This window comes from Lemur catta, chromosome 7, assembly GCF_020740605.2.
Source record: "Lemur catta isolate mLemCat1 chromosome 7, mLemCat1.pri, whole genome shotgun sequence".
NCBI classification, from domain to species: Eukaryota; Metazoa; Chordata; class Mammalia; order Primates; family Lemuridae; genus Lemur; species Lemur catta.
This window is the reverse complement of record NC_059134.1, coordinates 104578884-104591334: the sequence shown is the minus strand read 5'-3', so window position 1 is coordinate 104591334 and position 12451 is coordinate 104578884. Positions and strand designations below refer to the sequence as shown.

The 12451-nt window shown below is 66.2% G+C and overlaps 1 protein-coding gene across 5 annotated transcripts; it reads left to right on the top strand.

Moving 5' to 3' along the window:
* Positions 1-868: 868 nt before the first annotated feature.
* On the top strand, positions 869-11720 carry TCIRG1 (T cell immune regulator 1, ATPase H+ transporting V0 subunit a3). 5 transcript variants are annotated; one of them, XM_045558281.1, is made up of 20 exons: positions 869-945; positions 3153-3273; positions 3653-3731; positions 4489-4709; positions 4797-4882; positions 5111-5237; positions 5315-5397; positions 5537-5630; positions 5704-5916; positions 6571-6715; positions 8645-8784; positions 8862-9019; positions 9100-9190; positions 9713-9831; positions 9916-10129; positions 10478-10603; positions 10787-10891; positions 10970-11087; positions 11303-11480; positions 11563-11720. In XM_045558281.1, the coding sequence occupies exons 2-20, from the start codon at positions 3157-3159 to the stop codon at positions 11639-11641; spliced, it is 2493 nt and encodes an 830-aa protein (XP_045414237.1). In that variant the 5' UTR covers positions 869-945; positions 3153-3156; the 3' UTR covers positions 11642-11720. The 5 variants fall into 5 exon arrangements, with proteins under 5 accessions (XP_045414237.1, XP_045414240.1, XP_045414239.1 ...); XM_045558284.1 differs by lacking the exon at positions 869-945 and adding an exon at positions 1892-1970; XM_045558283.1 differs by lacking the exon at positions 869-945 and adding an exon at positions 2419-2623.
* The last annotated feature ends 731 nt before the right edge of the window (positions 11721-12451 follow it).

The window sequence follows — 12451 nt, the reverse complement described above, 5'->3', positions numbered from 1 at the left end:
GGCACCCAAACACGAGTCCCCCAACTCTCTGAGGAAGCTGACCTTGGCTGTGACTCAGTTTCCAGGCCCAGCTCTGGGACTCCATTTGCCCACCCCTCCCCCCACCCCTCACAGGCCTTTGCTCACCGAGTGGCTTTAAGGGTCACCAGAGCTGAGGGGCCACTGTCCCTCTCGGCCCCAGTGGGTAAAGTGCAGGCAGCCGGGCGGGTGTCAGCTCGTTTCCAGGCACTGGGGCCTGGGAGCTGATGAGGAGCAAGGTGGGCGGCCCCAGCTGCAGCCCTGGCTAACAGCTAGACTCTGCTCCGAGGCACTTCCCAGCGCCGGAAGCAGAACCATACAACATGGCCCGGTCCCTAACGCCCAGCTGCCATTGAAGAAGGACCCAGAGAGAGGCAGCCACCCACCCAAGAGCCTATGACACCATTCTGAGGAGTCAGCGCAGGAGGCGGTGGTGTCACCGCACGCCTCACCCAAGTGGAGGGGACTCAGGAGCTGGGGGAGCGCGCCGGGCAGACGCGGGTCTTGGGGGGCCCTGGCCCAGGGCCATTAGCCTCAGTGTGCGGGGGTCCCCTCAGACATAGACCCAGCGAGCCCTCGAGGTGAGAGGGGGTCCCAGCCCCTAGTCCAGAGCTAGGCCTGAGCTCGGCGCCTCTTCCCAATTCCGGTCGCGCAGACGCGCGCGGTTGGCGCTGGTCGCCGGGATTACGCGCCCCACGGCCGGGAAGGGCGTCCCAGCCGCCCGCGGAGGACGGCTCCGCGAGGTCACGGCCGGCCGGGCCTCTCTGCAGGCTCCGCGACCCGGGGGGCGGGGCTCGGGCGGGCGCGTCGCTGGCCCCGCCCCCAGGCCCCGCCCCCCGGGCGAGGCGGGAGCGCAGTGCCGAGGCCCGGCCGGGCCCGGGCCGACGGGGCAGCGAAGAGCCGAGCGGCGGCGCGCAGCCCGCCCGGGTGAGTGCCCCCGCCGGGGTCCGCGGAGCCCCAGCTCTGCCTGCCAACCCGCCGCCCCCTGCCCCGAGGAGGGCGCCCCGTCGCCCCACCGGGGGGGGAGGCAGCGCAGTCCGTCACCCCCCGCCCCGGGTGCCAGGCCTTGCCGGGGGCCACGGAGGACGCCCAGGAAAGAGGCTTGCGGGGCAGATGAGGAGGAGGGTGGGGCCTTAGCCGCCGCAACTACTGTGCCCAACTCTGCCCGGGCGGGCGCTCAGAGCTTTCCCAGCAGCATCTTCCTGGGAGGGAGGGACCCGTTCTACAGATGAGGAAACTGAGGCCTAACTAGGAAATGGCAGAGCCAGAGACGAGCCGGGTCATCCAGACACTAGAGCCCACCAGTCTGTAATGGAGGGGGCCGCAGGCCGCTCCCCCCGCCCCTCATCACCGGGGTGGGGAGGAGGGGCTCAGAGGAGAGATCTGGGGGGTTCCTGGAGCAGGTGCCTTAGCCTCCAGCCCCTGAGGGACATGGAGGGGGGCACAGGGTGAGTAGTGGACGAGTCTGGACCCTGAAGGCCACAGGATGTAGGCACCTTCGTTTGCTCCTTAAATGGGGCTGTGGTGTCCCCTGGCTGGAACAGGGGCCCTGGGGCCCAGGGTGAGGGGTGAGTCAGTGGGGGCCTCCAATGCCAGGAGACGGGTCTGACCAGGCCCCTACACACAGCCCGGCCCACCACAGGTTGTCCCAGCCGAGGAAAGCGCCCAGGCCAGAGGGAGCCAACCCCTAGGCAGAAGGGCGGTGGGAGGCCCGGATGGCCCCGTGAGGGTACCAGGCTGGAGCTGCCGCAGCTGCTGCCCAGGGCTGCTGCACCCCGAGTCCCCAGAGCCAGCTCCCCACAACTGCTTCTTTGGATGCACAGCCGCACAGGCTGCCCAGGTCAGAGGACAGCCCTCCTCTGAGCACATACTGTGTGCCGGGACTTCCACACCTGCAGCCCTGGGGCCTGGCTTGGCCACTGGGTAGCCACGTGACCTTGGACTTCACCTCTGCAAGTATCAGCTGAGCCACCTGTACACCCAGTACCCCTCCCACTGGGCTTGCTTCTAGGGACCCCTATGTGAGACAGTGGAGGAAGGGATTGATTATATGGGGACTCTGGCTATTTTTGTCACCTCCCCACCCAGATCGTGTCTTTGCCATGGGTGGCCAAGTCTCATTCACCCAAAGAGGAAGTAGAGGCCCAGAGAGAGCAAGAGACTTGTCTAAGGTCACACAGCCAGTCACAGCCTGGACAGGGCCCTCTGCCCTGGGTGGGACCGTGTCCCTGGGGGATGGAACCCAGCATCCCCTGCCCACCTTCCCTGTCCAGGGCCCTGCCCTCCTGCAACCTCGGGCTGCCTCAGCCTTCTCCCCTTTCCCAGACTGGGGACAGGGCTGCGGTTCCCTATTTAGAGTTAGGTAAACTGGGCTCAGGGGAGGAAGTGGCCAGCCGGGCAGGCCCTGGCCGGCCCAGACAGCAGGCAGGGCACTCTGGGGCCAAACACTCCCCTCTCAGCCGGGCCCTCCCCCTGGCTGTCCCCTCCCCTCTAATTTAAGAGCTAAGGGTTGCACAGAGGGGCCCTGGCATCCGCTGAGCGGGCTGGAAAGCCCAGGCTGGGACGTCTGCGGCTGCTAGAGGCCACCCTGGCCCTCCCCGCACAGGTTGAGCAACAAGCCGGGCCTTCCCGCCCTTTTCAGTTTCACTTTCGTGGTTTCGACACCTAGAAGGCTGTGCTGCCCCCAGGGCACACCCCTGCAGCCCGGTGGGCCCCGGGGAAGGTGCCCCCTCTGCAGCGCCCCCCACAGGGGGTGGGAGGGCTCCAGCGGCCTCTGAGACGATCCCCACTCGCTGGAGGCAGCCCTCGGCCTGGGGCCTGGGGCAAGCGGGCTGTGGTGAGGCCAGAGAGGGGGACAGCGGGAGCAAAGGTAGGAGCAGAGCCAGGGTGGGGCTGGAGCAAGGCAGGAGAGAGCTGAAGGGTGGACCGCCTGGGCTGGGGGCTCAGCCAGGCTGGGCTCCACTCCCAGCCGCCCTGCATACTTCCTGTGTGACCGTAGCACCCCATCGCGCCTTCCTGGGCCTCAGTTTCCCCATCTGTCAGATAGGGCTGGTAGCTTTACCTTCCAGGATTCTGTGAGCCGAGGTGTACGGGACACCAGCTTGATTGGGAACTGTCTGTGGCCGGCCCTGCAGGACCATGGGCTCCATGTTCCGCGGCGAGGAGGTGGCGCTGGTCCAGCTCTTCCTGCCCACGGCAGCCGCCTACAGCTGCGTGAGCCAGCTTGGGGAGCTGGGTCTCGTGGAGTTCAGAGACGTGAGTGGGGGCTGGGCCGGGGGGGGGCTTCCTCCTTGGGCGCTGCTGTGAGGTGGGCCTGGAATACAGGCTGGGCAGGGCAGCCTCCCACTGCAGTGCCCCAGCCCCACGTGGACCCAGCAGTCCCTGCCGCAGACGTTCTGCTCTTGGGAAGCTCACGGCTGAGGCCCCCTGCCCAAGCCTGGGTCCAGCCAGGCCTCCTCGGCCCCCCTCACACCCTCCCAGGGCACAGGTTCTGGTCTGTGCTCCACTCAGGTGTCTGGGGCCTCACGGTGTGCTCAGCACCTTCTTGGACCAGGCGGCTAAGACCTGAGCCCCAGGGTGCACACCTCCCTGGTCCCCTCCCTGGGACACTGACCCCTCCATGCGGCAACTGCAGCTCAACGCCTCAGTGAGCGCCTTCCAGAGACGCTTTGTGGCAGATGTCCGGCGCTGCGAGGAGCTGGAGAAGACCTTCAGTGAGTTGGCCCCAGGCCCGCAACCCAGGCAGGCTTCCTGGAGGAGACACCAGCCAAGCCTGGCCTGAGAGGGAGAGTCTGGGTTCCCCAGGTGGAAGGTAGAGAAAGGAGGTGCAGTCAGGGCCCTGCAGAGCCAAGAGGAGCTGCTGGGACGTTCTTGGGAAAGTGGGTAGCCTTGTGCTGAGCAGACAGCCGGGCAGGGCTGGCTTGGAGGAGGCCTTGAATGCAGCCAGGACATCATCCCGTGGGCACTGGGGAGCCACAGGGGTTCTTAAACAGCGAACAGGCACGGACAGAGCTTTCTCCTCTGCAGCTGGGCTGGGCTGGGTGGAGGCCAGGATCTGGGATCCGAGGCCCCCTCTGGCAACCTCTCCCAGGAGGAGCCTTTAGGGGCACCAAGAGATCAGCCCCTCAGTCTCCTCCAGGTAGGAGGATAGAGCAGGTTTTATTTTGTGGCCTGTTAGTTTGATTTGTAGCTTTTAAATAATCAGGCAGGTACATAACTCCGTTAAGCTCTCAGGCCCTGCGGTGAGTAGGGCGTGGGGAGACGTCTGTGGGGCGCAGGCCCTGCGCTGGGCAGTGGCCAAGGGACTGGGGCTCCGAGGCTGGGAGCACACCTTCGCGGTGGAGGTTTGGCCTGGCATTTTCCTGGGGCCCCCGGCCTGGTGGATTAGTTAGCTGGTGGCCAAGGGAGTTTGGGGCAATGTGTGGGGTCCACTAGACGTTGGCTGGTGTGACCCTGTCCCTCTGCACCTAGCCTTCCTGCAGGAGGAGGTGCGGCGAGCTGGGCTGGCACTACCCGCGCCCGAGGGGAGGCTGCCGGCGCCCCCGCCGCGAGACCTGCTGCGCATCCAGGAGGAGACGGACCACCTCTCGCAGGAACTGCGGGACGTGCGGGGCAACCAGCAGGCCCTGCAGATCCAGCTGCACCAGCTGCGGCTCCACTCGGCCGTACTGGGCCAGGGCCACGCGCCCCGGGTCAGCTCCAGCCCGGGCAGGGGACGGGGCTGGGAGAGCGGATGCCAGGCCCCCGGGCCAGGGCTCACGGTGCTTCTCGACTCCTAGCTGGCAGCCGCCCAAATGGATGGGCCCTCGGAAAGGACACCGCTACTCCTGTCCCTCGGGGGGCCGCACAAGGACCTGCAGGTCAAGTGAGTGAGGGACGACCGCGTGGCTGGGGTGCCCTCTGCCTCCTCCCTCGGCCTGGCCCTTGCGCTGGGTGGGGGGTCCTCCTCTTCAGGCCCTGCCTGGGTGGCTTCCTGCCTTCTCCTTGGGGGCAGGGCCAAGGTGGCTGCCCGGCCGGCCTGGCTGGGGTGGCCTGGCAGGGCGAGGTGGGCAGGGAGTGCGGGGCAGCCCCCACCCAGCCGGCCGGCCGCCAGCTTCGTGGCAGGTGCTGTGGAGCCGCACAAGGCCGCCGCCTTGGAGCGCCTGCTCTGGAGGGCCTGCCGCGGCTTCCTCATCGCCAGCTTCAGGGAGACGGAGCAGCAGCTGGAGGACCCCGTGACGGTGAGCGGGCGGCGCCCAGGGAGAGGGGCAGCCTGGGCAGGGCAGGACGACAGGGTGACCTGAGCCTGGCTCCGCAGGGTGAGCCCGCGACATGGATGACCTTTGTAATCTCCTATTGGGGCGAGCAGATTGGACAGAAGATCCGCAAGATCACCGACTGGTGAGCGCATGGGGACCGCTGGGCCTCGCAGGCGTGCAGAGCCCTCCCCAGCGCCGGCTGTCACCTCCACAGAGCCTGTCCTCTTGCAGCCTGCCCCATGGGCTCCCGTCAGACTCACGCAGCCCTTCCTCCCCGCCAGCTTCCACTGCCACGTCTTCCCGTTCCTGGAGCAGGAGGAGGCCCGCCGCGCGGCCCTGCAGCAGCTGCAGCAGCAGAGCCAGGAGCTGCAGGAGGTGGGTGCCCCTGGCGTGGCCGGACCCCTGCCCAGCCCTCCTGGCTCCCCCTGACCGCCCGCTCTGGCCGCAGGTGCTGGGCGAGACCGAGCGCTTCCTGAGCCAGGTGCTGGGCCGGGTGCAGCAGCTGCTGCCGCCCAGGCAGGTGCAGGTCCGCAAGATGAAGGCTGTGTACCTGGCCCTCAACCAGTGCAGCGTGAGCACCACACACAAGTGCCTCATCGCCGAGGGCTGGTGCGCCACGCGGGACCTGCCGGTGCTGCAGGAGGCGCTGCGGGACAGCTCGGTGAGCTCAGCAGGGTCACCGGGGGCTGCACTCCTCTCCCCTGGGTTGGGCATCCCCAAGGAGCCTCCTGCCAGCAGGTGCCTGCTTCTCTCTCACACCAAGCCTCGAGTTCCCACCTGGCCTTTGCAGGCGTCCGTCCTCCCCGCCCCCCCCAGGGCCCTGGCCCTGCCCCTGCCAGCCCCCACTCTCCTGACTTCCCAGAGCCCCCGGAGGCCACGCCCGAGGCAGTTATAAAGTCAGGAACCTCATTCAAATCTAGGCTGCCCCAGGCTCTGGCCTGGTGGCCGTAGGCTTTTTCTGGAGCCTCAGGCTCCTCATCTGTGGGTGCGTGACCCTGCCCCGGGCCGCTGGCGCACACACCTGCCCCTGCGTAGCAGGTGCTCACGGTGAGGCTGGGGCTCCCTCTCCTGGACCACTCTTTCCTTTCCTGAGCACCTCCCAGTCCAAGTGAGGTCTTTGGGCCCCCGACTTCGGGCAGGGCAGGGCTGATCATCCCATTCTGCAGAGCGAGGAGGGGCTGCCCTGGCTCCCCCGGTGCCCACCCAGGGAGCCCCTGCCATGCTCCGCTTCTCCAGCTGGGCCTGCCTAGGGGATCCCAGGGTCCCTGAAGGGTTCCACCACGGGTCTGGTCCATCTCTCTGCCTGGTGCCACAGAGCGAGGCGGGAGTGAGCGCAGTGGCTCACCGCATCCCCAGCCAGGACATGCCCCCGACGCTCATCCGCACCAACCGCTTCACGGCCAGCTTCCAGGGCATCGTGGACGCCTACGGCGTGGGCCGCTACCAGGAGGTCAACCCAGGTGAGAGCCCCGGTGTGTCCCCGCCCCCAGGCCAACCCCCGCCCTCTGGGAGGCTCAGCTGCCCCAAGTAGGGTGTGAGCCTGGGGGCGGGGGCGTGTCCACCCCGGGCCTGCCCGGCCTCTGGAGATTAAATGAGAGGTGCGCGCCCTGCCACGCTCTCAAGGGGCCCTTGGGCAGGCTTTCTGTCGTCCGCAGCGCGCCCCAGTTGGGTTACTAAGGGCGCTGGATGGGCTTGTGCGGGGGGCAGAGGCTTTGCAGGGGAAGGCCCAGGTTCGAAGCCCAGCCCACTCGCCTTGTGAGCTTCTTAGCTCTGCTGAGCCTGTCGCTTCAACTGCAAAATGGAAATAATAGTGCAGCCCCTAGAGGAATGTGGAGAAGGTTCATGGTCATTGCAGAGAGCAAACGAGTCACTGCCAGTGTGGTTGGTTTGGCCAGGCGGTGTTGTGTGAAAAGTTTGAATGGATGCTGTCTTGGGTCAGGTTCTCCCTGAGACGGGCATTGTGGTGTGAGGGGTCTGTTGAGGGAGGCGCCCCCAGCAGAAACCAGTAAGAGATGGTGGGGGAGGAGCTCTGGTTGCCCCCTCCCCTTCATTCTCAGGATCCCTGATATCTGTGACACCTGGTCTGTCCCCTGCCTGGTTCCTCTCCCCCCAGACAGTGGGCTGACTGCAGTGTGGCCGATGCCGTCGCCTGGGAGGAGAGGCCCAGCCATAGCATGGGCGTGACCGTGGTGGAGCCTCTCTGGGGAGGGGACTTGGCCACAGGCCAGGGAGGGGCCCTGCCTCACCCAGTGGGCAAGAGTCAGGGTGCTTGGGCCCCAGGGGTGCAGGCAGGATGTGAGGACGGCCCGTGTGCTCCTTGGGGCCCACTGATCCTTCAGGGCCAGCATCCCCAGGTGCGATCTGGGGCGGCCACCCGGTTGCACCTGGCCATAGCTCTTGCACACCGACAGGCCAGTCGAATTGGAACAAGCCGAGTCACCAGATACCCGTGGTGGACGGCGATCTTCTGGGGAGTGTCAGTTTGCCAGGGCTGCTGTGACACGGGGCCACGCCTGGGTGCTGTCTCTGCCTGAGGCTGGACATCCCAGATCTAGGTGTAGCGGGGTTGGTGTCTCTTGAGGGCTGCCGGAGAGAATCCGTTCTAGGCCTTTCCCCGTGGCTTGCAGGTGGCCGTCCTCATCCTCACGTGCTGTCCTCCTCTGTCTCTACGTCCAAATTCTCCCTTTCTGTAAGGACACCAGTCACACTCGATCGGGGCCCACCCAAATGGGGCCCACCCAGATGGCCTCATGGTAACCTGTTACCTCTACAGACTCTTTCTCCAATAAGGCCATCTTCTGAGGGACTGGGGGGTTGGGACTCCAATATATATTTCTTGGGGGCAGCATCACCGTTCAGCCCTAGCAGGGCCTGTGTATTGGAATCCTCCCGACTCCCTCTAGGAATTGTTCCATTTTACTGAAGGGAACCTAGGACTTCAGGGAGTAAGTGACCAGCTCAGCCGTCTGGAACTTGCCACATGCCAGCCAGGGCTGCAGCTGTCCTTTCAGGGCTTCTGCGAAACGCTCTTCTTGTGACTAGCAGTAGCTGGAGCGCTGACCTTGCGTGGCGTACCCGCAGTCGGCCGGCCACACCTGTGGCCTCGCTCACTTCTAGGAACCCTACAGTAACACTGGGGTTATGTCCATTTTACAGATGGCAAATGGAGGCTCAGAGAGGTTAAGTAGCTAACCCAAGGTCACACAGCTCCTAAATGGCAGGTTCTTGACTGCAGGCAGGCAGTCTGGTGTCCCTGCCTTAAGAGCACCACCTTGGCCGTTCTTGGGGTCCCAGGAGCCTGGGTTTGGCACCTCTGTGGCGTCTTGGACGGGAAGCAGGTGCTGGCTTCTCTGTGGGGTCCTGGCTGAGCGTGAACCCTCTGCCCGCAGCCCCCTACACCATCGTCACCTTCCCCTTCCTCTTCGCCGTGATGTTTGGCGACGTGGGCCACGGGCTGCTCATGTTCCTCTTCGCCCTGGCCATGGTGCTCGCTGAGGACCGGCCGGCCGTGAAGACAGCGCAGAACGAGGTGCGGGCCGGGCTGGGGTCCCGGCAGGGGTGGGGGTGGGGGCCGGCAGCCCCTCACTGCACTGCTGCTGCCCCCAGATCTGGCGGACCTTCTTTGGGGGCCGCTATCTGCTCCTGCTTATGGGCCTGTTCTCCATCTACACCGGCTTCATCTACAACGAGTGCTTCAGCCGAGCAACCACCATCTTCCCCTCGGGCTGGAGCGTGGCCGCCATGGCCAACCAGTCTGGCTGGAGGTGAGGCCCCGGCCCCCGCCCCCGGCCCTGCCTGCCCCCGGCCCACTGCGGCCCTAACTGTCCTGCCCATGTTGCCGCAGCGACGCGTTCCTGGCCCAGCACGCAGTGCTCACCCTGGACCCCAGCGTCAACGGCGTCTTCCTGGGACCCTACCCCTTCGGCATTGACCCCGTGAGCCCCGGCCACTTGAGTGCCCGTGGAGGGCGGAGGCAGGGGGAGGTCGCTGGGCACCTCCTGCTGCCGGGCCCCACCCGAGGCACGGGGGACACCAGGCGCCTGCCCTGCCGGGCTACGTCAGGGTCTCCTAAGCACACAGAGAGGAGGGAGGGCGGATGTCGCATCGTTCTGAGGCTTGCTCTCTCAGCCCTGGCTGTGAAGCAATTTTATATTTGATCCTCAGAACACCCGGGGGGTGCATGCTAGCGTTACCGCACTCTACACATGCGGAGGCTGAGGCACAGATGCCGCGCCCAAGTCACCCAGCTGTGCGGAGCTGGGGCCGGAGCCATCTGGCCCCATGTGTGCTCTGCTGCCCCTCGATGGGCAGGCCCTGTCCTGGGCACGGGAGACAGGCAAGGTGCCTGCCCTGGACAGGTGGGCAGGTGACAGATAGGGCTGCGTCCTTGGGGGATGGGGCTTCCTGGCAGCGGTGGCTGGGGAGTCCCTGAGCTCAGCCTGCCCCTCCTGCCCCAGGTCTGGAGCTTGGCTGGCAACCACCTGAGCTTCCTCAACTCCTTCAAGATGAAGATGTCCGTCATCCTGGGGGTCACGCACATGGCCTTTGGGGTGGTCCTTGGAGTCTTCAACCACCTGTGAGGGCCAGGGCTGCTGGCGGGGTGTGGAGGCCACGCAGAGCAGGGTGGGCCCAGTGACCAAGCCGCCCTCCTCCCCGCCAGGCACTTTGGCCAGAGGCACCGGCTGCTGCTGGAGACCCTGCCGGAGCTCACCTTTCTGCTGGGGCTCTTTGGCTACCTCGTCTTCCTGGTCGTCTACAAGTGGCTGAGTGCGTCAGCCACCAGCGCTGCCTCGGCCCCCAGCATCCTCATCCACTTCATCAACATGTTCCTCTTCTCCCGCAGCCCCAGCAACCAGCCGCTCTTCCCCGGCCAGGTGGGCTGGGCCAGGGCAGCAGGGCTCCCGGCCTCACGGGGTCCCTGTGGTCACTGGGCCGCTCAGAGCTGCAGGCTCCTCATCTGGGAGATGGGGGTGCAGGCTGAGGCTGTGCGGAAAGGGCGGTTGGAGGCGACGGTGCACAGCTCTGAGCAGGGCAGCTGGCAGTAGGTGCTGGAAGCCTGAGGTCCCTTCTCACAGGAGTCTTGTAGGAGCCATCGCCCTGCAGGGCCCTGGGGAGGAGGGACTGTAGGCTCTCTGGGCCCGTGTGATTGGTGCGACCCAAGTTTCTGGACGACTCGCGTGTGCGTGGTGGGGTCCACCTGACTCGCGCCCTCTCTCCGGCAGGAAGTGGTGCAGTCCACACTGGTGGTCCTGGCTGTGGCCACGGTGCCCGTGCTGCTGCTCGGTACACCCTTGTACCTGCTGTGCAGGCAGCGCCGCCACTCACGGAGGGACCCCGCGGGCAGGCAGGTAGGGCTGGGAGCACAAGGTGGGGGCACGGTTGGCAGGTGGGGCTGCAGGTGGCCATGTCCTCAACCCGCACCCTCAGCTCCCTTGGGGGCTGGCTCCTGAGTGGCTGTGAGCAGGCAGTGGGGGCGGCGTGGGCCCCTCCGAGGCTGGGGGGCTGCCCACCCTGCTTGCCCCTCGCCCCAGGAGGAAGACAAGGCCGGGCTGCTGGACTCGCCCGAGGTGTCCGAGAACGGCTGGGGCTCTGATGAGGAGAAGGCAGGGTGCCCGGAGGACGAAAAGGAGGCCAAGGTGGGCGGGGCGCCTTCCCGATTCCGGGGTGGCTGGCTGCTGGCCCCTGCAGGCCACTCACTGCCACCTGCCCTGCAGCTCGTCCCCTCCGAGGTGTTCATGCACCAGGCCATCCACACCATTGAGTTCTGCCTGGGCTGCATCTCCAACACGGCCTCCTACCTGCGCCTCTGGGCCCTGAGCCTGGCCCACGCCCGTGAGTGTCCTGGCTGCGGTGGGGCAGGCCGCCCTGGGCCCTGGCTCCATCTCACACACAGCTGCTGGCTGGGCGGCCTGGGCGGGTCACGTCTCTCTGGGCCTCAGTACCCCCTGCTGTAAAATGGGGTTGTTTGAGGAGGTCCCTCGCCACTGAGGGGGGCTGGCAGGTACCTGCTTGCTCTCGGCCCTCACGGCCCCCTCCTTTGCCCGCAGAGCTGTCGGAGGTCCTGTGGGCCATGGTGATGCGCCTGGGCCTGGGCATGGGCCGGGAGGTGGGCGTGGCGGCCGTGGCGCTGGTCCCCATCTTTGCCGCCTTCGCCGTGCTGACTGTGGCCATCCTGCTGGTGATGGAGGGGCTCTCGGCCTTCCTGCACGCCCTGCGGCTGCACTGGTAAGAGCCTGCCGGGCTGGCCTGGGCAGCACGGGCCAGGGGGAGGTTCCGCTCACCTGCCTCTCCCCTTCTCACCCCCCAGGGTGGAGTTCCAGAACAAATTCTACTCCGGTACTGGCTACAAGCTGAGCCCCTTCACTTTCGCCTTGGAGGATGAATAGCGCCCACCTGGGGGTCACACCCAGCTCCCTGTCCCGACCGCTCTGAGCAGAAAAGAATAAAGAGGTGGCAGGCCTGGGAGCTGTGTCTGTTCTTGTCGGCAGCAGCAGGGGGCACCAGGGGCAGGGTCCCTCCCGCACTACCTGCCTGTGCTCACACCCTCCTTCCTGGCTGAGGTGGGGGCACTGGTCTAGGATCTGGGGCCTTGATGCTTGAGCACATCTGCAATAACCCCAGACTTTGGGGGTAAAAGAGGGCAGAACTAGGGCCAAGGAGGATGTTTCCAGCACATTCTAACTCAGAGGCAAGTGTCTTCCCGGGGCCAGGTTGGCATCCTTGGAGGTGTACAAACTGGCTGCAGGCGTGTCTGGGACACTCTGGGGGAAGCGGGGTGCGGTGCTGGGCCTCAGGCTCAAGGCGCTCTGAAGAAGAGAGCAACCCGGGACACCCAAGCCTGACACAGTGCTCTCCGTGCGGGAGGACTGTGGTGTCACAGCCCAAGGCCACACGCCCGCAGTGCAGGGCAGGGGCTGCCCAGAGCAGCCTAAGAGTTGCCCAGGACCCTGAGGGTCAGAACAGGGGCTGCCTACCTCCCCCGACTCCCCTCCTGGGTGGTCCTTCACTCAGGGCTGCTGGGGTGGGGCCCTACCACCAGCTGGGAGGCAGAGCCAGCCCTGCAAAGTGGTTCTTCCAGCTGGAGGCCCTAGGAACAAAGGCCACTTTGAGGCCAGAGCTGCAATGGGCACAGAGAGCCAAGGTAGCCTGCCCCATGGCTGTGGCTCTGGTTGGCTGCTGGAAGAGGCCTGTCCCTT

Excerpts from the sequence above, each read along its gene's own strand:
- TCIRG1 (XM_045558281.1), top strand. The coding sequence starts at position 3,157 with ATGGGCTCCATGTTCCGCGGCGAGGAGGTGGCGCTGGTCCAGCTCTTC. Across the intron at positions 5,631-5,703 it reads AGAGCCAGGAGCTGCAGGAG|GTGCTGGGCGAGACCGAGCG; the intron begins GTGGGTGCCCCT and ends CTCTGGCCGCAG. Across the intron at positions 11,481-11,562 it reads CACGCCCTGCGGCTGCACTG|GGTGGAGTTCCAGAACAAAT; the intron begins GTAAGAGCCTGC and ends CTCACCCCCCAG.